The following is a 20752-nucleotide window of genomic DNA, read 5'->3' as shown; positions in this document are numbered from 1 at the left end:
CTTAAGTCAAAATTTCAAATGCTTGTAAAATATTAATCATTAATTGCATTAATTTCAAACTTTGCAAAAAACAACACTTTTGTGAATCATTATTGAAACATATTTCAATTTTGATCTGCTTGACTTCAACATAATTTGAATACAACATGAAGAGTTTGACTTAAGCTTAAGATGTTTCATGATCCTGGGGCCTGCTCCGATGAGAATAAAAAAGTAGCTCCAAATAAAATATTTACCCGATATTTCCCGTTGTAAGCCATTCTTTGTCTGTGATGAGTGGGTCATCAAACTCATTAATCAGGTCTTCCTCTGTGACCTCATCTAGTGTAGTAATGGGTCGAGCCTAAAAATATAAAGACATCTAGTGTAGTAATGGGTCGAGCCTAAAAATATAAAGACATCTAGTGTTGTAATGGGTCGAGCCTAAAAATATAAAGACATCTAGTGTAGTAAGGGGTCGAGCCTAAAAATATAAAGACATCTAGTGTAGTAATGGGTCAAGCCTAAAAATATAAAGACATCTAGTGTTCTAATGGGTCGAGCCTAAAAATATAAAGACATCTAGTGTAGTAAGGGGTCGAGCCTAAAAATATAAAGACATCTAGTGTAGTAATGGGTCAAGCCTAAAAATATAAAGACATCTAGTGTTGTAATGGATCGAGCCTAAAAATATAAAGACATCTAGTGTTGTAATGGATCGAGCCTAAAAATATAAAGACATCTAGTGTAGTATTGGGTCGAGCCTAAAAATATGAAACTTTTACTTACTGTAGATCACTTAATTTCAGCGACACATTTTCGCGAGATAGTCATTGAATTTTTAATAGCGAGACAAAATTTTCACGAATTGTGCATGGTCATTGCTCTCTATAATCTTAAGGAATTCTATTATATGCGAGAATGAAATTTTCGCGAGCATATCGTCACGCGTAATTACGCAAAAATAAAGTTCTCGCAAATAAAAAGTGATTTACCATACAGTACTTCTGTTAAGAAATGCGCTAAATCAAACCTATGCTAACTTGTTCAAAAAGCAATTTCTGCCAAATATTGTACATGCTATTGATATTAGTACATTTAAAGTAAAACACTTGTAACACTGCATGATTTACCTGCAATACATTAATCTACCCAAAAAACATGATCACCTGCAACATGTTTTAACATATTTTAATACCTTTTTATTTGGAACACATGATTTTCCTGTAACATGATTTAAGTGTAACACGAGTTACTTGTAACATGATTTTCCTGTAACATGATTTAACTGTAGTATGATTTACTTTATTATGATTTACCTGACAGTGTAACATGATTTACTTGTAGCATGATTTTCCTCATCGTTGCGAACCACAGCCAAAATGTACGATCCTCTCCCATTCTGGCCGTGGTTGAACGAGGAGAGAATTCTTCGTAGCTCATTAAAAAATTGACCAATGCGAGTAAAGCATAGTCGGATGATGAACTTTTTCGCGACCTTTCGATGTCCAATTGCAGTATAGGAATTATTCCTTGTATACTGTTGACGTCAGTTGTTGATTTCAATTGCGATGGAAACAAAACTTGCCACTGACTGAATATGACGTCACAATAGAGAGGTGTAAATATTCAAGATTACGACACTTTTTGAGATCAAGCAGCCACGGGTAGGAGAGTGCTTTAAATGCGGACTCCGGACCGTGGCTTGAGACGATGGATTTTCCTGTAACATGATTGAACTGTAGTATGATTTACTTTATTATGATTTACATGACAGTGTAACATGATTTACCTGTAACATGATTTACTTGTGGCATGATTTACCTGTAACATGATTTACTTGTAACATGATTTTCCTGTAACATGATTTAACTGTAGTATGATTTACTTTATTATGATTTACCTGACAGTGTAACATGATTTACCTGTAACATGATTTACTTGTAGCATGATTTTCCGGTAACATGATTTACCTGTAACATAATTTACCTGTAAAAGGTAGAACTGGTCTCCAGACAAAGCCCACTCTATATCTCTAGGGGACCCAAAGTAATGCTCTAACTGTAAATAAATAAGAAGTAATGGAAATCTAGTAAAACAAATTTTAATGCATGATATATGCTTGGTTATCTACACTGTATAACATAGCAACTGATCGTGTATATTCACAATATATATCAATCATAATCATTCCAACTATTGATGTACATACCTTTATTCCAATCTGACAGAGCTGCTCTATTTTTAGATCAGACAAACAACACATATCCCCCCTGCTGACTGATTCCTCCTGAAGACCCCCTTCCTCTGTAAACAACAAAGCTTCATGATACTTCATACTCAGCTAGTTTTAATTATTGTACAAGATTCTATTTTTGTTCAATTCCCAGATTTATTTAATAATTTTATCTATGAGACAGTTACCTTTCACTGTGATGCGTAGACTTTTGGACCCAATCTGTTTGTTCTGAATTGTGATGGAGTCTTTCCAGTCTCTCTGTACTGTGATAGAATCTGGTGTAGACTTACCAGAAACCACAGCCTATGGGAATGAAAAAATATAGAATTTCACAAAACCCACATAACTTATACCTGAATGGTAAGAGGAAGAACCAGGAAATTCTAGCATTGACAACAATACAGTTAATGTATGCAATAAATACCTGTATTCACAGAAAAAAAAATGATTTTCATGAAAACTCTTTTAAAAATAACATTTTCAAGCCTCTTAACTGAAAGTTTCATTCTGAAGAATGGCTTACCTCCCCTTATCAAAATCATAAGATGCATCATCCTAAGACTTGTTTATTTCCCCTAATCAAAATCATAAGATGCATCATCCTAAAAATAGCTTACCTCCCCTAGACCATAAGATGCATCACCCTACAAAATGGCTTACCTCCCCTAGACCATAAGAGGCATCAATAACCATGTGACCAGAACTTCCTGTTACTGGATGGTTTGTGAAGAGGACACCTGACACTTCAGATTTCACCATCTCCTGGATAACCACGCCCACCAACACTCTGATTGGCTGGCCATTCTGTCTGTCAAAAACAAATTAACAAATGCCATAAACTAAACCAGACCCACCAACACTCTGATTTGCTGGCCATTTTGTCTGTCAAAAACAAATTAACAAATGCCATAAACTAAACCACACCCACCAACACTCTGATTGGCTGACCATTCTGTCTGTCAAATCAAATAAACAAATATCATAAACTAAACCACACCCACCAATACTCTGATTGGCTGACCATTCTGTCTGCCAAAAACAAATTAACAAATATGATGAACTCAACCACACCCACCAACACTCTGATTGGCTGACCATTCTGTCTATCAAAAATAAATAAAAACTTATCATAAATTCAATTTAATACACTAGAGTAAATGATCATAAACCTATCCATACTCTTATTTATATTTTGCAGAATTCACTAATACTCAAAATGAACCATTTGAATGAAAAGTTACAACTTTGCTTTCTGCACTTATTACCAATGCATCAATACCAACTGTATATACACACATAACTTTTGGAAATTCATTTTCAAACTACAAAAAAATAATGACTTAAATTATTAGAGTACATGTAATGAAACAATTGCCTAACACCTAAAACTATGAGCCAGGGTGCAAAATTAAGATATTTGGGTTAATCAAATGATGTAATTTGGTGGTAAAGTTTACCTTCTATACTGAACAGCCTGGTACGTGAAGGCAGAGGCCCAACACTTACTGACAGATTCCAGTATCTGTAAAAATAAAAATAACACTCTCTGGTCAAAAGGCATTTACATGCATGTCAAATTACAATCATTATAATGAATGAATTTAAGCTACCTGAAGCTGAATGAAGTAACTGACACATAATATTTACCTTATACAATACACAGTAATTCACAGCTGGCTTGTGACAGACAGGCCTTAGTATTCACTAAATCCCTCTCACACTTTATCACATATAAAATTAATATCCTTATACTGGAATTATGTTGTAGAGCCATTTTTCAGCCAGAGGTGATTATAGTGATTATAACTTCACAGTGACTATTAAGTCTATCAATAATACATTAATTCAAATTAATTTAAATGTTGCTACAAAGATTCGTGTAGCTGTACTCTTTACCTTCTCCACACCACACACTCCTAAGAATGTCTCCATCTGCCCCGCTCCCGATGCTTCACTACCATCCTCCCCTGAAAAAAACAAGATCACTTAAGAGATAACTACAACCGGCTCCCCGAAATAAAGCCTTGATGAAGTCACCTTTGAACTCAGTCTCACTTCTCTTCATTTTTTTTGTGAAAGTGAGACTGGGATCAAAATGTGAACTCATCTAAGTTTTTAAGGCTTTAGTACCAGCAATCGATTCATTTCATCTATACATCCTAAATTAATCTTCTCTTTTACTCCTAGATATGAATGTGCATTAAAAATCAAAGTACTGAAAGTACTCATGGGAGTTGAACATTCTCACAGGAAGTATAGGAACAGTTTCATGCTTTCAGATTCAAGTCAGCTACAACTGATTTGTTAGAGATACAACACGAAACATTGAAAATAATTTCTATTGCATTTGAATAGCCAAGATCATGGGACTGCTCTTAAATTAGCTGCAGAACTGTAGCTCTCCGAAAAAAAGATTTTGACAGACCGGAGAGCTACAGTGCCATCCATTGAAAAAACTGTATATTTATTGCGCACGAACAGTTAAGTTTAGTTCTGGATTTATTCTTTCTAATTCTTACCTCAACAATTTGACCAAACCAAACAAACAACCCCCACCACCAAAAAATTATTCTTCCAAACTCGAAAATACTATTTTGTAGGTAGGTTTCAAACTTCTTTCAGTACCATTTATTACTCAAACTCAAACCCTTATATTTCTGAAGCATTTGAATCAAAACGCCCCCTACTCTCTTCATAATGTGTACAAGATATTTGGTCCCAAGAAACAAACAAACACACACTCTTTATATTCGATGTTACCATCACCAGACACTAGATTGTCATTTTTCTTCATCTGATTAAAACAAGTATTTGCTATTCTCTTTTGGGTATGAATGTTTCTTTTCGGACACAATAATTAATTTTTATAGAACTCCATGCTTATCTATTTTATCAAATGTTTCTATCTTTATAACTTAATCATCAAGTTTTGTTATTCCATAATTTTAAATTTCATTTCAAGTAATTTCTATATAGAAGTAAGTATCTGAATACTTTACATTTTGTTTGTTTTACGTTCGATAATTTTTCAATCATATTGAGACACTACCACTTGTACCTATATACGGCACTCAAATTCATTGAGTAGTGAGGGATCGTCTTGTGCAAGCACATACTGCGATGTGGGATTTCGATTTATATGGTCTCATCAAAAGAGTTTATCTCCAAATGCATCCCACAGGATTCGAACCTGCGACGTAAGGATCAATTAACACCTTACTTTGAATCTCTAGAGCAAACTATCATTTTAACAACTGGGGCACGCAAGTGACACTTAAAGTTTGTGATTTTGATTTGATTCAAATGTAATTAAAAATCAGGCATAGTTTAACAAGCTACAACAAGAAAAAAAACAGTTGTAATCATGAGGAATGATCTTTCTCACAGATCGATCATTGGGATTATTATACCATTGTGTCCGTGCATGCGCATGTATTCATTAATTTTAACTGTTTTAATTATATAATAAAATCAAATGATACATTTTATAAGGTAATTACTGCAATGCAAGTACATACACATTTTTCAAGTTCAGATTTGGTGTTGTACACGTGACCAACTGAATGCTGATAAATTCATGAAATTAAGGATGCAAAATTAATGTTATTTGACATTGTGAGATCGAATATCAACAAACTTAAATGCTATTATTTTTTCCCTTTACCAACGTAAAAAAAATGAGTTGCATGTATCTGGTCTGACAAAAATTTTCCAGTCTAACAGATCATTTTACTTGTCAGAGCAAATAAATGTCTGACGGTGATATTTTCCGCAGTATTTTTTTAAAAAAAAGAAACGTTGTTCTGTCTCTTTATTGCTGAAACAATTTGAAAGAAGTTGGGTTAAACCTTAGCGTTCCTTTGACCTTACATCTTTGTTTACATCTCTATATTTAGACAATCGCGTCATTGTCAAACCAGTAAGACCAGTTGTTGCTCCTTGGATGACCTCACACTTTTTGTAATGGAGCGTAGTGGAGTCAGCCGAGGATTGCCGAATGATAAATGACAGAAAACTGGGACTTTTTCATACGGAAATCAAAATTTACGTGTCATTTCTCAAGAGAGATGACAAAAATACGCTATTCAAATTAAGTTAAATAAAATTCTATTTCATTTACTTTCAAATCATTTATGAAAATTAGATTAATTCAGAAAAATGAGATGGACTATTTTTATTGCAGAAGTTTCATCAAGTTTATATAGACTGGTACGAGTTTGTATTGAATATCAAAGGGGAGTAAATTGGCCGACACAGAAACACCACGACGGCCGCTAAATAATTCATTGTAAAATTACTGCGCTAGAAACCGCGTGATGACCTAGGGAGTCTGAACATAGTACAACTCCCAAAAAATCCTAACTAAAGAACAACAAAGTATAGGTTTTATTGCCATATAGTTAAGTAACATTTGATGATAAGGACATGATTTTTTTCTAGTACCTGAAGCAGATGACCTGATGGCCACACAACAATGTTCATGGTCAGCACCAAATACATTCTTCATCGCAGATAATATGGCAGATCTGACATCATCACTGACCAGTCCACCAGCAATGGTCTCTACCGCTTCTGAGCAGATGGACTGATTCTCAGGAATATTTCCATTTCTGGTTAAAAAAAATGTTGAAATCTACTATCTGAGGTTTTGTAAATTAAGAAATCTATTCTTTTTTAACTTCCTCTGCAACTTAAATGCTTCTCTGTACTAAAATCTTCAACACACACATAGAGAGAGAGAGAGAGAGAGAGAGAGAGGGTAAAGGAGAATTTCATAATAATTTTACAAAGCTAAAGTTACATGTACATTTATTTGCAACAATCAAATTGCTCTCATACATTACAACCATAAACTGTAATTTTATCATACCTGAATGATTCCTCAATTTTTGTGATAGCAGATTCAAAAGATGGATATTTCTATAAGCAAAAAAAAATGTGCTAATTGTAACGGGGACCGTTACAGATGTCCCCCAAACGCTCCCCAAATCCCTTTTTGTGCCTTATTTCTATAATACGTTTTTTAATTTGCTCAGTGTCAACGGATTCTATTTAAGAATATGAAAATTACAATGATATCAACTATAGATCATTTAACGTTTCACATGCGCGTGCACGCGCATGCATATGCAAGATAATCATGGCATGATGGCTAAAGAATTCCTGATAATCAAAAGAAAGAATACAGATATAAATGTTACTATTTTTCAAGTATTTTAGTCATTTTACGCATTGCGCATGTGCTTGCATGTCCATGCTTTTAATTTTGATAGTAGCATAATGTAGGAATCTATTATACCTATTCATATTCTAAATTTTATCATGATTTATTGAGAATTAAGAAAGTTATAGGCATTTAAAGTTTAAGCCAATCAAATGGCAGCGCTCGTGCATGCACGTGCTTTTCTGAAAATTCTTGTATATCATGTTGTAGAACCTTCTAATGTATGACTATATTTAAAATTTCAAAGTATTTTGTCAAAAAACAAGAAAGATATTGAGACTTTAGTTTTAGCCAATCAGAGCGAAGCGCATGTGCATGCGCGTGAGTTCATGATAATTTGACCATATCCTGTTGTCTATAATACTAATATATACTTAATATATTATTAATTTTAAAACGTTTCATCAAAAAAATAGAAAAGTTACGGCTTCATCTATTATACTGGTCATTTCACGTGTTGCATGTGCGCGCTCTTGCAAGCACGTGCGCGCAAAATGACCTTGATTCCGCAAATCTTCATAACATGTCTACTTACCCTAAAAAGATGTTACCTACATCGGATGAACAGTTTACAAGATCATTCGCGGACAAATAAGTGCCCAGGAAGAAGAAAAATAATAATAAGAAACAGAGTAAAAACAATATGTTCCCCAACTTTGTTTGGGGAACATAAATATTGGTGAGTGTTGCTTAATGCAGGCAGGCTAAACATGTAAAAAAAAAATGTGTATCATTACACTATCAGACTTGGCAGCCATTCTTGGCATAAATCATAATTTAATTTTTTTAAAGGCTGATTATGTTTTAAATTCTTGGTCTTTAATATTACTATAATAGCATATTTCATAACATTATAACAATTAACCTATCAAAATAATAGAACATTTTGAAATGTGTTGCTATTTTACATGTTGACTATCATAACTCGCACTTACAATTTTGATATTTTGTCTTGATGTGCACATATTATCTAAGAGAGTTTTAAAACTAAACCTATAATGTAAAAGGTAAATCTCTTGGTATCCCCTAAATGTTTATTACCTGAAGCTGTGTCCTAAAGGCTAGAAGTGTGATACAGAACCCCTTGGTCACTTCAAACTCCTCCTGGAAATAAAAGACTGTATTAAAAAATCAAATATTTTCATGTCCTTCTGCTAGTTAGTTATATAGTTTTTACTATGAGTAATTGGTGAAAAAATTATCCATCTTTGCTATGTTTCATTATATCAATATCTAAATTTAGAAATCCCATACTGAAAACCAACTATTAATTGTGTCATCTATTATTCATGATTTTTTAGTTTGAAATCAATCTGCGACAATTAATTTTCGTGACTAAGGAACCATTTTCTACAACTGCGAGGCAAAATGATTCGTTCGAGGCGATTAACATTCACAAGTTAAAGGAGGTTGCGGAACTAGCAAATATTTCTCTCACACAAATAAAAATTGGTTTACAGTACTTCTCTGCCCCCACTTCTAGTCTTACCTTGTCTTGAACAGACAATAACAGTCCGAGTTGTGAACCCTTTCCTCCCACCAGTCGAGTACTGCAACAGGCGGCCTCAGTAAAACAGAGGGTGAGAGCTTTCTCAGAGCCCGAGGCCAAAGCCTGAGGTTCACATAGCAAAGGGAGAGAACTGGGAGGAAGGTAGCTTGGTCCATTGGTATTTCTAGAGTTAAGAGAATAAATTACTATTATCGGATATCTGGACTACACTTTGACATCAACTCTAAACTTTTCATTTACCATTCATTGGTATATATATACAGACTCCAAAATTTCCACAAACCTGTAATGAAACTCTGTAATGCCATACGCTGGTTTTCCGTTGACAACGTAGCGACAACATTTCTCGTATATCCTGCTCCCTCTGTCCTCGTGGTGGTACCATTCCGGAGTTACCTCCCCTTTCACATCAACATGAAATGTCATGCCTCCTAGCAGAAAGAAAATTACTTGAGTCATTAGAGATCAATTTTCCAATTAAAAACAAGATGCCCATGGGCCACATTGCTAATCTGAGCACATTCGCAATATATGTGTATATCTATGAATGAGGCATAAACAAAGACCCCCATAAATTCCAGAGCTTCGTATTTTTCCTGCATTGTTCCAGTATCACTTTGACAATTAGATAGGATTTTTTAATGATCTTTAAAAATAATATGAATGGATGACAAAATCACCACCTGCGGTCAGTGTAAAGCTGTACTGGTTGAGCGGCCCCTCGTCTGGAGCCACCTCCCACAGTTTAAGATTGGTGTCCTCTACAGAGAATGTCTGGGAGCTGGGGTACATCAGGTAACCAACCTTCAAACTGTAAACAGGAGGAAACAAACATTAAAAGACAGCTCAAAATTAATGGGGATGAATGTACTTATTTCATAGAATTGTAATGGGAAACCTGAATGTCACTTAATTATGTCCTATAACCTCTGCAGTGGCAAAATACATAAAGTTTAATTTCAATGGAAGTATCAGTAGTTGTTTCAAAAGATTAGATAAAAATAAACAATGCACTGGGAAAAAAAAACTTTTTTTTCCAATAAAAAAGAGAAACGCAACAGATTTTATACAATGAACTACAGACATGCAAACAAACCTGCTCTTGTTATAATAAAATAAAAAGTCTGACAGAAACAAAAATGCCAGTAGTCAGTATAGTGGAGTATAATGCAGATTAAAGTAATGGCTATAATAATCAATACATGTACATTCAGTATTATTTTAAATTCACCATTTTTAATCCTTTCTGAAAAGAATTTGAACCTTTACCATCTCATGCTTTTTCATTAAACTCTATATACTTACCAAACCATGGCTCAAAATATTAAAGCTATAATGGATAAATGATAACCATGTGTAAAACATGGAAGTGTATTCAAATTCCAGACAGACACTGTACCTATTTTTATTCAATTTTTTCTCATCTTTTATATCCATCTAGATCATAACTTCAGCTGACTAAAGATCTATATTATAATATGCTCACAGTAAAAATTCAGAAAAATAAAAATATAAAACATTCTCACCCATTATACTCATTTAATTCTTATATTCACTCAAAAATAAACTTGCATGCAGTGTTGAGTTGTCAAAAACCAAATGGCAAAAACAATTGTGCATTAATACATGCTTAAGCAATAAGACTAGCTCTATGCCTGTCCTACTTATTTCTACTACTGTACATTTTGCAAGCATGGGATAACACTTAATTAAGATATCATATTTTAGTGTACATTATACTTACTGTGACATATTTTCTGGCATGCTGACCACCCCTACTTGTATAATGGTACCATCCTATTTTAAAGATAAATTTCATTTAGCTTAATGAAAAGAATAAAGAACTTATTAGAAATCTTGATTTAACTCGAACCAATAGATTCAATAGACCACTTTCACATTTACAAAAGTTATCTTCCTTTGCAGTGTCAATCTGGGGTCAACCGACGTAAGGCATTGTTTTCCCTCTAAAACCTTACCAACTTTATGGGTCAGCATCTAAGTAATAAAATCCTTACAAATATGTTCATTATGTTTTTCATATAGCCCCAAACTCTGGCAATACAGGTACAGATTGAAATTGTCTGATAAGGCCATAATAAAAATATTCCTAGATTCTCATCCCCGCCCGCCCCGATTTTATACCCCCGCCTCGATTTTTTTAATTTCTGTTTTTCTTCATCTTAATTTTGATCGGGATCCGTATTCATCTACCATTCTACTTTCGTTTTAAATCCCGCGAAAGTCGACATGATTTTGACAGCTGAAAAGAGGATGGTAATTGCTGTAATACATGCGTATATATTTTAAACAAGGGTCATTGGTTGAAAAAGATTGGTGATGATGTGAAGTAAGAGATAATTGAACCTTTACTATGACTTTTATTCGGGTATTGTAGATAAAATTACACAGATTGACCAGGTCAATAAAAAATCTGCAAAATTGAAAAAATAAAAAATATAAAATAAAAGCCGCCCGCCCGCCTCGATTTTTAAAAAAATTCGGATGAGAATCTAGCAATTTATTTATTATGGCCTAACGTTTGAAGATTAAAAATATTAACAGGTAAATCATAAAGGACAAAGTGGGAAAAATGAGCGTTACGCCGACAACCGGAGATAACTCTTAGGAATGTGAAATTCATCGATTTTGTTTATCTGGACCTTAATAATTGCTTGAATTCTTCACTTTCCAAATGAAATCGGTCACAATAAAATTTACATTACACAATTAATTTTTAATTTCATTAATTCAGACGCTTGATTTCCTATATATCATTGAAATATGACTATAAGCATTCTGATCAACAAAGCTTCAATGAATATGACAGTGTGCATAATTGCATGTATATAAATGTTTGCTTTTCTTCTTTGGAAAATTAAAACATCTTACAGTAATACAATGTATATTCTATAAAGAAACAATTATGTATATTGCTTAATACTGTTCAAGATCAAGATTTAACTTATCAAGATAGAGATTTATCAAGACATCAATTTGAAGCCCACCTCTGTGAAAATGAAGTGGATGGCATATCTATGGAAAGACCTCCAGTCTCGAACACCTAAAAACAAGTAAACCATTAATAATTTAATCACTCTAGATCTTCATTTTAAAATATTAAGCACTTTTAATTAAATTTTATCTCCTTAACTTCTTAAATAAATGCTTCCAAATTTCTTAATGTTATATTTCCTTTCTGATGCACAAATGCCCATCCCCCTCTTTTTCATTTTTAAATGTCCCGCACCATTAACAGATGTTCATAAAAATTTGAATTTGTACACCATAATTTCAGACAACTTTCAGAGAGGAAGAAATATCAGCATTCAATACACAGGAATTAATATTCTGATGACACATACCATATGAGTGGTCCCTGACGGCCTTCAGTCGGAGAAATTGTTCCTCTCTCCCCTCCACCTGTATCCTCCCACTCAGCTCCCCCCACTGCTCATAGTGAGTCTGGTGGTCTCTACAGAGGAATATATCTAACTATTACATATAAACATGACAGCATTCTAATCTCCCACTCAGCTCCCCCCACTGCTCATAGTGAGTCTGGTGATTATATCTTAACTATAACAGATAAACATGACAGCATTCTAACCTCCCCTCCCCCCCCCCCTGCTCATAACGAGTCTGGTGATCCCTACAAAGGAATATATCTAACTATTACATATAAACATGACAGCATTCTAATCCCCCACTGCTCATAAAGTGTCTGGTGGTTTCATACCTCTGAAGTCTGTTAAAGAAGTCTCTTGTCCATTTTTCCCTAGCCATTGCATCTGCTAGGGCTCTTGGGTTGATGTTTGTGTCAAAATTAAATGGATCTGTCATAGCCTTCCATCTATAATATAAATACAACCAAATATTTCAGAGAATTTTTGCATTAACAATAAGCATTAGTATTGTTCATTATAAAAAAAAAACCAGCTGCAATATTATATATATTTTATAGAAGAAATGTGCTTTTAAATATTTCAAATTGTTTTGAACATATTTCATCAAAAATATATATCAAAGGGATTTGACACAAGTTCCATAAAAATTAAACTTAAAATGATAAGTCATGTGCAGCCTGATATCTAAATATAACAACTTTGTATAAAATAAATATTACTTACATAAAGGAAAATTTGGTGTACACCAAGGTGCCCTCCTCTTTTCCTAATTCTTTACACACACCTTTTCTGTAATTCAATCATGTCACAAAATTTAAATGTCTCCTTATAAAGAGAAGATACTTTTTCTGTACTAATTAAAATTAGTCTGTCAAAGTCATTTAGTATGTTTGTTTGTTTGTTTGTTTGTTTATTTTTAAATATAACATTAAAACTTAAATTATTAGCAAACAACACCTGAGCAGTCCATTGAAGGAAATCCTCCACTTCATCATGGGTTCCAGCATTTCAATCCTTAGTCCCCCCGCTGTAAGTGTCCCCGGGGTCACATTACTGACCAGGGTGTCAGGATGTACGGGGTGGTGGAAGTCCCCCACCCCCGGAATTCGGAGATACAACCATATCTCTGAATGTCTACCATGACGACGAGCAACTCTGGCAGCAAGATATACTCCTTCTTTGTTGAATCCCCCAAAATAAACTGCATCTATTGCCTATAGAGTTGAAATATCACTGTGCTAAATCTTCACATGTTTTTTGTTTGATGTTTCAAAACTTTTGAACACAACAATATTATGTATATGACTATAATCTTAAGTGTTTTAAAAACACTTTACATTATTGATTTGTAACCTAAATCAGGATTACTGCATTTTTCTAGAATGATATATGTAAAAAATTCATTTGATATTATACATTCTTGAAGGCCTAATGAGTCTGCCATTCAGGAAAAAGAGAAAATTCTACAGGCATTTGAGATACATCTAGTGAGGCTACAAAATAGCTTTATCACACTTATATGCTCTCTTAAATCATGAAAACATTGGTTCCTGTAATACGGTATATGAACTTACAAAAGGATGGTCCATTAATGGTGGATTGTCCTCCATTTTATCTGGGTCGCTGACAGATGCCCCGTACCCAGAATTCCCTTCCTGTAATGTCTTCTCTTTCCTCTTCTTCCATTGTCTTAGTTTAAACATGAACAGGAAAATGATTCGTTTCAGATGATACCATCTGCCTGCATGATTAAAGAGAAAAATTTATAAAACCCCATATGAAAATAAATATATGTCAAGTAACAATTAACTGTTAACTTTGGTATCTAAAACCATCTCAGATATATTTTGATGATTAACTATACCAAGTACATCAAAGACTTAAAGACTTCTTGATGCTACATGCATTTCCTCTGACATAGAACTTAAGAAGACAGATCTTTACCACTGCAGAAAAAAAATGTATCAATCCTAAATTAAAATGCTGCAACTAATTAAACAATGTTGGATTACCTGGCTGTCTGTAGATTCCATTGATGGGTGCCTGCACAGGTTTAAAAAACTCCCGTAGAAGTAAGAGGAGGACAAGGTAACAAACTACTGTCCAAAACATCCTGAAATATACTCAGGCTGCTTCTGGAATAAGGGTGCTGAAATGATGAGGGTAGGATATGGGTTTTAGTGTATAATATTCTCAATGCATCATAATTAAAATCTTCATTTTGTTAATACGAGGGTTGTCCGGTAAAATCGTGGACAAAGCATTTTCCTCAAAAAGTAATGGGCACACTTTGCTGAAATTTTCAGAAAATGTATATTTATCATATTTGAGTGCACCTTTATCTTTTTGATATAATATAGACAAAAATAAAGATTTTATAATGCTTGAATGTGTATAGGGTATGGTCCTATGATGCACGATAAAAAATACATGATTTCATTTCAGAATACACGAGTATTATTTCTAAATAAAAGTAATGAATTGATAAGATTGGGGTAAAAATTATCCTATTTTTAATAAACTATCAATTGTGTTGTCTTTTGGAAAATTTCTAGGCATTTGCTTTATTTTTGGCAGTTTCCCGAGCATTCTAATTCGGTATGTGGCAATCACAACACATGATAAATGGCGACGTTTGATGACGTTACGGTGCACCAGAGAACAGTTCATTTATAGAAATATAATGCTCTAATATACTTTAAATAAATAGAGAAGAAAAAAAAAATGAAAAATATTACCAGATGTTTAGTACACAAGTGAAATAAGGGTTTCCTGAGCGAAATCCAGAACAAAACATACGAACAAACAGCTATGGTAATAGCAAAAAACGCCGTCACCTAGACCTTAGATATGATTGCCTATTTAGTTGACTGATAGTGAGAATACTGTCCATAACTTTCAAATAAATCTTCAGAAAATCCCATGTCTGTGAGATATTGGTCCCTCGACTGTTTATGGAGGAATAAAAGGTAACTCAGGTATGTGCATTCATGAAATTAAAAGTTCCTTATTCAACCATTGTTAGCAAAGAGGAAACGTGACGCTGTTTTAGACATGTTGACGTTATCATCCGTGCGCTGTAGGGCAACACCATACATAACATAAAATCTCATAATTAATTTATTTATGCATGTATATCTTTGAAATTTGCTATGTATATTGATGAAAGATGTACTAAAGCGAAGTGAAAATTTTAGATTACAATGATGATTAGTTTTCACGCTAGACAACTTGTCCACGATTTTACCGGACAACCCTCGTACGTATTATGATTATCATGATTATTATCATGATTATTGTTCACATACACAAGAATTTTTGTATATTTTTATATATAAAACAAAATTAAAGCTGGAGACCAACACCTTGAGGTTCAAATTGCGGAAGATTCTTATGAGTGGATACCACGTGGTATTCAATAGGGTCTGGATCAAAAGTAGTAAACTTAATTAGAACAAACAGATCACCAACACTTCGTAAGAATGCACATGAAAATTTATTGGTTGACCGGTTTCGACCAGAGACGGTCGTCATCAGAACAATTATACAAAAATATTCTTTGCTGAAGTCAAAAATGCGGATGACGTTACTATAAACAATTAGAAATGCGGAAGAGTTATACAGTATGCGGATGACGTTGCTATGAAAATGCGGAAGATTTGTCCAGTATGCGGATTAGATTTACATTATTATATAAATTCTTTAACACTTTGACATCGTCAAATAAAAACTTAAGTATGATTTACAATGTAATGCATGGAATATTTTTTAAGGTAATTAATTAAATAGTCCATAAATTCCGTGAACTGTGATCGATCTGTTCTGTAATCCTGGTGGAAGTTCATCTTGACATACGGTTTCTGTGGATGTTGATTGCGTGGGTTCGTATAGTTTGTTGGCTGGTAAAATTCTGAAGATTGGATTTTTCATGGATCTTGGTCGGCTTTCAAACGGGCGTTTCCATTCTTTAGGTTTTTCAGCCATTTCTCTAGGATTGGTGCAGGTGAATATTAAAGTTTCTTTAAATTCCGTATCTGGGTGCTCTTTAGCGATATGGCATTGAACAACATCTTTACGACAGCAAGATTTTTTACAAATATCACAGTAGTATCTAGTTACAGTTGGATTATGTTGAAGTTCATTATGCCTCTTTAGATTGCTGGCTTGTTTGAATTTACGGTTGCATGTAGTACACTGGAAGTCCGTTTTGTTTGTTTCCAATTTCTCTGGATTATCCATCTGTTTTCTCTTGGTATATTTAACCTTAACCATATTTTTGATTTAATCCTTGTGGATGTAGAGTTTTAAATATATGTATGAAGCCTTCCTCCGTTCGTAGACGTTGGTTTATATTGTTTTTGATTTTCACGAGCGGCGTGATGGAAACATCATGTGGAGTGTGTGATTGTGACGTGTCTGATTGTGACGTAATAGTTTGTGACGTAAAGTGTTGAGACACAGGTTTATGTTGATTGGCGACTTTCATATCGGCGAAATGTCCATACATCCTTTCTCTTAGGGAGTTTCCTGTTTGGCCAATGTATTGAATAAAACATTTTTTACATGTGATTGATTTTACATGCGAAGCATTTTATTGGTTAAGATTTAGCCTGTATCGTGTTAAAAATGAGTAACATGTTCCGGTTCTCTTGAAATTTGCGATCATATTAGAGGACAGACATTTACCTTAAAAGGTAGCGCTGGATGACAGACATTTACCTTAAAAGGTAGCGCTGGAAAATGGCAAATGAAAAGTCTAATAGTCTGATTTTGACTGGTTGTATCTCAGCTACCTACCTTTAATAAATCATGAGCTTTCGAGTTTGGAGACACCCCCCCCCCCCACACACACACACCCGAAGTACATTAACATCCGCGCAAATACATGTAGAGACTGCGAGCCAATTCACCTGACAGTGACCCGAGACGTACAAAAAAAAAATTGAGTCGACCGATGAAATCCTTCGTAACGGAAAAAAAATAATTAAACAATCCCTCGGATACAATACACATGCGCGGATCTAGAGGGGGGGAGGGGGGGGGAGGGGTCAGGACCCCCCTGGAATTTTTGGAACTCTACATCCACAAGGATTGAATCAAAAATATGGTTAAGGTTAAATATACCAAGAGAAAACAGATGGATAATCCAGAGAAATCGGAAACAAACAAAACGGACTTCCAGTGTACTACATGCAACCATAAATTCAAACAAGCCAGCAATCTAAAGAGGCATAATGAACTTCAACATAATCCAACTGTAACTAGATACTACTGTGATATTTGTAAAAAATCTTGCTGTCGTAAAGATGTTGTTCAATGCCATATCGCTAAAGAGCACCCAGATACGGAATTTAAAGAAACTTTAATATTCACCTGCACCAATCCTAGAGAAATGGCTGAAAAACCTAAAGAATGGAAACGCCCGTTTGAAAGCCGACCAAGATCCATGAAAAATCCAATCTTCAGAATTTTACCAGCCAACAAACTATACGAACCCACGCAATCAACATCCACAGAAACCGTATGTCAAGATGAACTTCCACCAGGATTACAGAACAGATCGAACACAGTTCACGGAATTTATGGACTATTTAATTAATTACCTTAAAAAATATTCCATGCATTACATTGTAAATCATACTTAAGTTTTTATTTGATGATGTCAAAGTGTTAAAGAAGTTATATAATAATGTAAATCTAATCCGCATACTGGACAAATCTTCCGCATTTTCATAGCAACGTCATCCGCATACTGTATAATTCTTCCGCATTTCTAATAGTTTAAAGTAACGTCATCCGCATTTTTGACTTCAGCAAAGAATATTTTTGTATAATTGTTCTGATGACGACCGTCTCTGGTCGAAACCGGTCAATCAAATAAATTTTCATGTGCATTCTTACGAAGTGTTGGTGATCTGTTTGTTCTAATCAAATTTTTATATATATAATAAATTTCTTTAGAACTGAAATAGAAAACATTTAAACAAAACATAACACTTTATACACATGATTTTGCATATTTTAAACTGTTTACGAACTTCATCACTTTTATTACTCCAGAATAAGGATAAAGGATTAGATAATACTCATATTGCCTATAGGCTATATTGTGCCAAAGCCAGGTTCACCAAAACATTATTGTATTACATCACTTTTTAAAAACTTTTAAATTATACTTCTTTTGACTCAAATCCTGCATAATTTAACGCTCTATATAGCATATAACTTTCTTCTAAAAAGTGGTTCACAAACAACCCAGTTTCAGAGTAGCATAGACACTGTTTGTTTATATCCTAACACCGTGGTCCTTTGCTGTAAAAAATATCTCGTCTATTTGATTTGAAAGATCAGCATTAATGCAGACAACAGAATGACAATGCTTGCTGATGCAAATTCGCATATTTTACAAAATTACCTGCACAGCATGTAGTCCTCTTCTCGACTGGCTGTCAGCTGTAAAAATCATACGATGTGATTGGACTTCGATCCCGTGCAGATAGCAACTGTTCTGAGCCCGATCTAATTAACATACATAGTCGTGAGTCGGCAATTCTATCAGTGAATGTGTAATAGCATGGTAAAAGGCAAATCATAATGCTATATAATATTACCAGGTCAATATATACTTGATCGATGTGGAATAATGTAATTTTATTGGAAAAAAAGGAAATGATTTACACTTATTGACTTATTGACTAAGTTCGAGGGCAACATGCAGTTTTACTTTCGAAGTGAATGAAGCTTGAACAAAATTGTCGACTCCTATCTCAGGCATATTATGTGTTATTAATTTATTGGACCATGGAAAGGATCTATATAGGCCTATAACACAAACTTTGTACATGTACATGGGTAAAAAAATATTATTTGGAAAAAAAATTGACCGTAACTCAGTCCTACATGTATATGTTACATTTGGCAGTACTCAAAAAAAAGGGACGGGGGAGAGAAAATTCTTAAAATTAAAGTCCGTGTAGAACAAAACAACTATACGTCCGATTCTCAGGTTCATTAAACAGATACATGTAATTAAGACTTCAGTACACAAACACTTGACGTTTTTTAACCTTTCTTTTCATAAATTATATAAAAAAAAATCTTATACTGAAAAAGTGGGTATATAACGGTGATCTCACAACTAATCATCCGATGTATCATTTTTTTTTTTTATTTTGGCAAGGAACCCGCATCTCTTATCATAGATGGGACGATGGTTCCTAAATATACCCATTCCTGCGTTATTTTCAGGGCCGAAAGGTCACACAGACAGTCACACGACAGATTTGAAATAATGATATACATGTATAAATTTTGTCAGTAATACGAGCCTCAATGTCTGTCTTCACGGCCCACAGCCTGAACCCCCCCCCCCCCCGAAAAAAGAATGAAAGAAAAAAGGCCAAATGAAGAAAAAGTTAACTAAAAGCCAAAACATCGATTATATACACTGCAAAGATAATAAATGTCTCCCCTCCTTGGTTCCATTCACTAGTACTTGATTTCAAAAAATAAATTCAAACTAAGTTGTCCATATATACAATGTATAACAAATATTAAGAGTTCAGATCAATTTTATTCGACAGTAATAAGGTTGACATATTTCTTGAGCCTCTCCATCTCCTTGTGGGCGACCTCGATCTCTTTCTGGATACGGGCTTCCTCTCTGTTCTGCTGAGCCCGCTCCTGTTTTTGAACCTGTGATTTCTCCTGAGACTCTGTAAAACAGAAACATCAAAATAATATATAGCTCAATCAATTTCGGTCATTTATCTCACTGAATCTCATTGTAACAATTGTTCATGTTGTTAGCCATTACGTCTGCAAAACATTCTGACTTGCAGTAAAATTGGAAGACAAGATAGTCATACCATTGAAATCGAATCTTTACTTGTCTATCAAAGAACATTGTTTAAATTTTTGCATGAATGGATGGAATTCCTACCTCTCCATTTCTCAAAATCCCCCTCCTTTTTATTCTCTATTAACCTGGGTGGAGGCATCTTTGGGGTTTCCTCGGAGACAAAGGTAAGATCAAAGGCCACGCCGCCTCTCTTCTTTGTCACTTCCTCTGTAACCATCGTTTTCCATACTTTTTCGTACGCTTCCATCTCTTCTTTCATAACGCCCACTTTGTTATTTTTAGCAAAACAGCTTTGAAGAAGTGTTCTTTTTCTGCAACGTATATCAACAACGCTTCTGCAGTGATTAATATTGTGATGTCAAATAATTATGACGTCATAATGACCATACACATGGCATAGATTGACGTCACAATAGTTTCTTTTTACTTTTTATACCCCCGGCCCCGCTTGAAAAGTGGGAGAGTATTATAGTTATCTACGTGGATATGATGTACGTCCGTTCGTGCGTGCTTCTGTTACGCTTTGGGATAC

At 34.3% G+C, this 20752-nt stretch overlaps 2 protein-coding genes across 2 annotated transcripts in view; both read right to left on the bottom strand.

The window, feature by feature from the left end:
- LOC134248150 (uncharacterized) overlaps positions 1-14505 on the bottom strand; it is a 30317-nt gene extending 15812 nt beyond the window's left edge. The window contains exons 1-21 of the mRNA XM_062730560.1: positions 14372-14505; positions 13934-14100; positions 13317-13573; positions 13083-13148; positions 12692-12805; positions 12318-12427; positions 11961-12016; positions 10697-10749; positions 9636-9763; positions 9236-9383; positions 8932-9115; positions 8484-8546; positions 7089-7138; positions 6662-6828; positions 4115-4185; positions 3676-3740; positions 2879-3026; positions 2404-2521; positions 2192-2286; positions 1969-2040; positions 237-343 (exon numbers count right to left, since the gene is read on the bottom strand). Coding sequence (XP_062586544.1) covers positions 237-343; positions 1969-2040; positions 2192-2286; positions 2404-2521; positions 2879-3026; positions 3676-3740; positions 4115-4185; positions 6662-6828; positions 7089-7138; positions 8484-8546; positions 8932-9115; positions 9236-9383; positions 9636-9763; positions 10697-10749; positions 11961-12016; positions 12318-12427; positions 12692-12805; positions 13083-13148; positions 13317-13573; positions 13934-14100; positions 14372-14471 — 2339 coding nt within the window. The 5' untranslated portion in view covers positions 14472-14505. The remainder of the gene's footprint in view (positions 1-236; positions 344-1968; positions 2041-2191; positions 2287-2403; positions 2522-2878; positions 3027-3675; positions 3741-4114; positions 4186-6661; positions 6829-7088; positions 7139-8483; positions 8547-8931; positions 9116-9235; positions 9384-9635; positions 9764-10696; positions 10750-11960; positions 12017-12317; positions 12428-12691; positions 12806-13082; positions 13149-13316; positions 13574-13933; positions 14101-14371) is intronic.
- Positions 14506-19920: 5415 nt separating this feature from the next.
- LOC134248140 (uncharacterized) lies at positions 19921-20515 on the bottom strand. Its single transcript, XM_062730552.1, has 2 exons — positions 20302-20515; positions 19921-20074 (listed from the first exon to the last, which is right to left on the bottom strand). The coding sequence occupies exons 1-2, from the start codon at positions 20477-20479 to the stop codon at positions 19932-19934; spliced, it is 321 nt and encodes a 106-aa protein (XP_062586536.1). The 5' UTR covers positions 20480-20515; the 3' UTR covers positions 19921-19931.
- Positions 20516-20752: the final 237 nt, after the last annotated feature.

This window comes from Saccostrea cucullata, unplaced genomic scaffold (genome assembly GCF_032062105.1).
Source record: "Saccostrea cucullata isolate Sc308-1 unplaced genomic scaffold, CSIRO_AGI_Scuc_v1 ctg1130, whole genome shotgun sequence".
In the NCBI taxonomy this organism is placed as follows: domain Eukaryota; kingdom Metazoa; phylum Mollusca; class Bivalvia; order Ostreida; family Ostreidae; genus Saccostrea; species Saccostrea cuccullata.
This window is presented reverse-complemented; position numbering and strand designations above follow the sequence as displayed.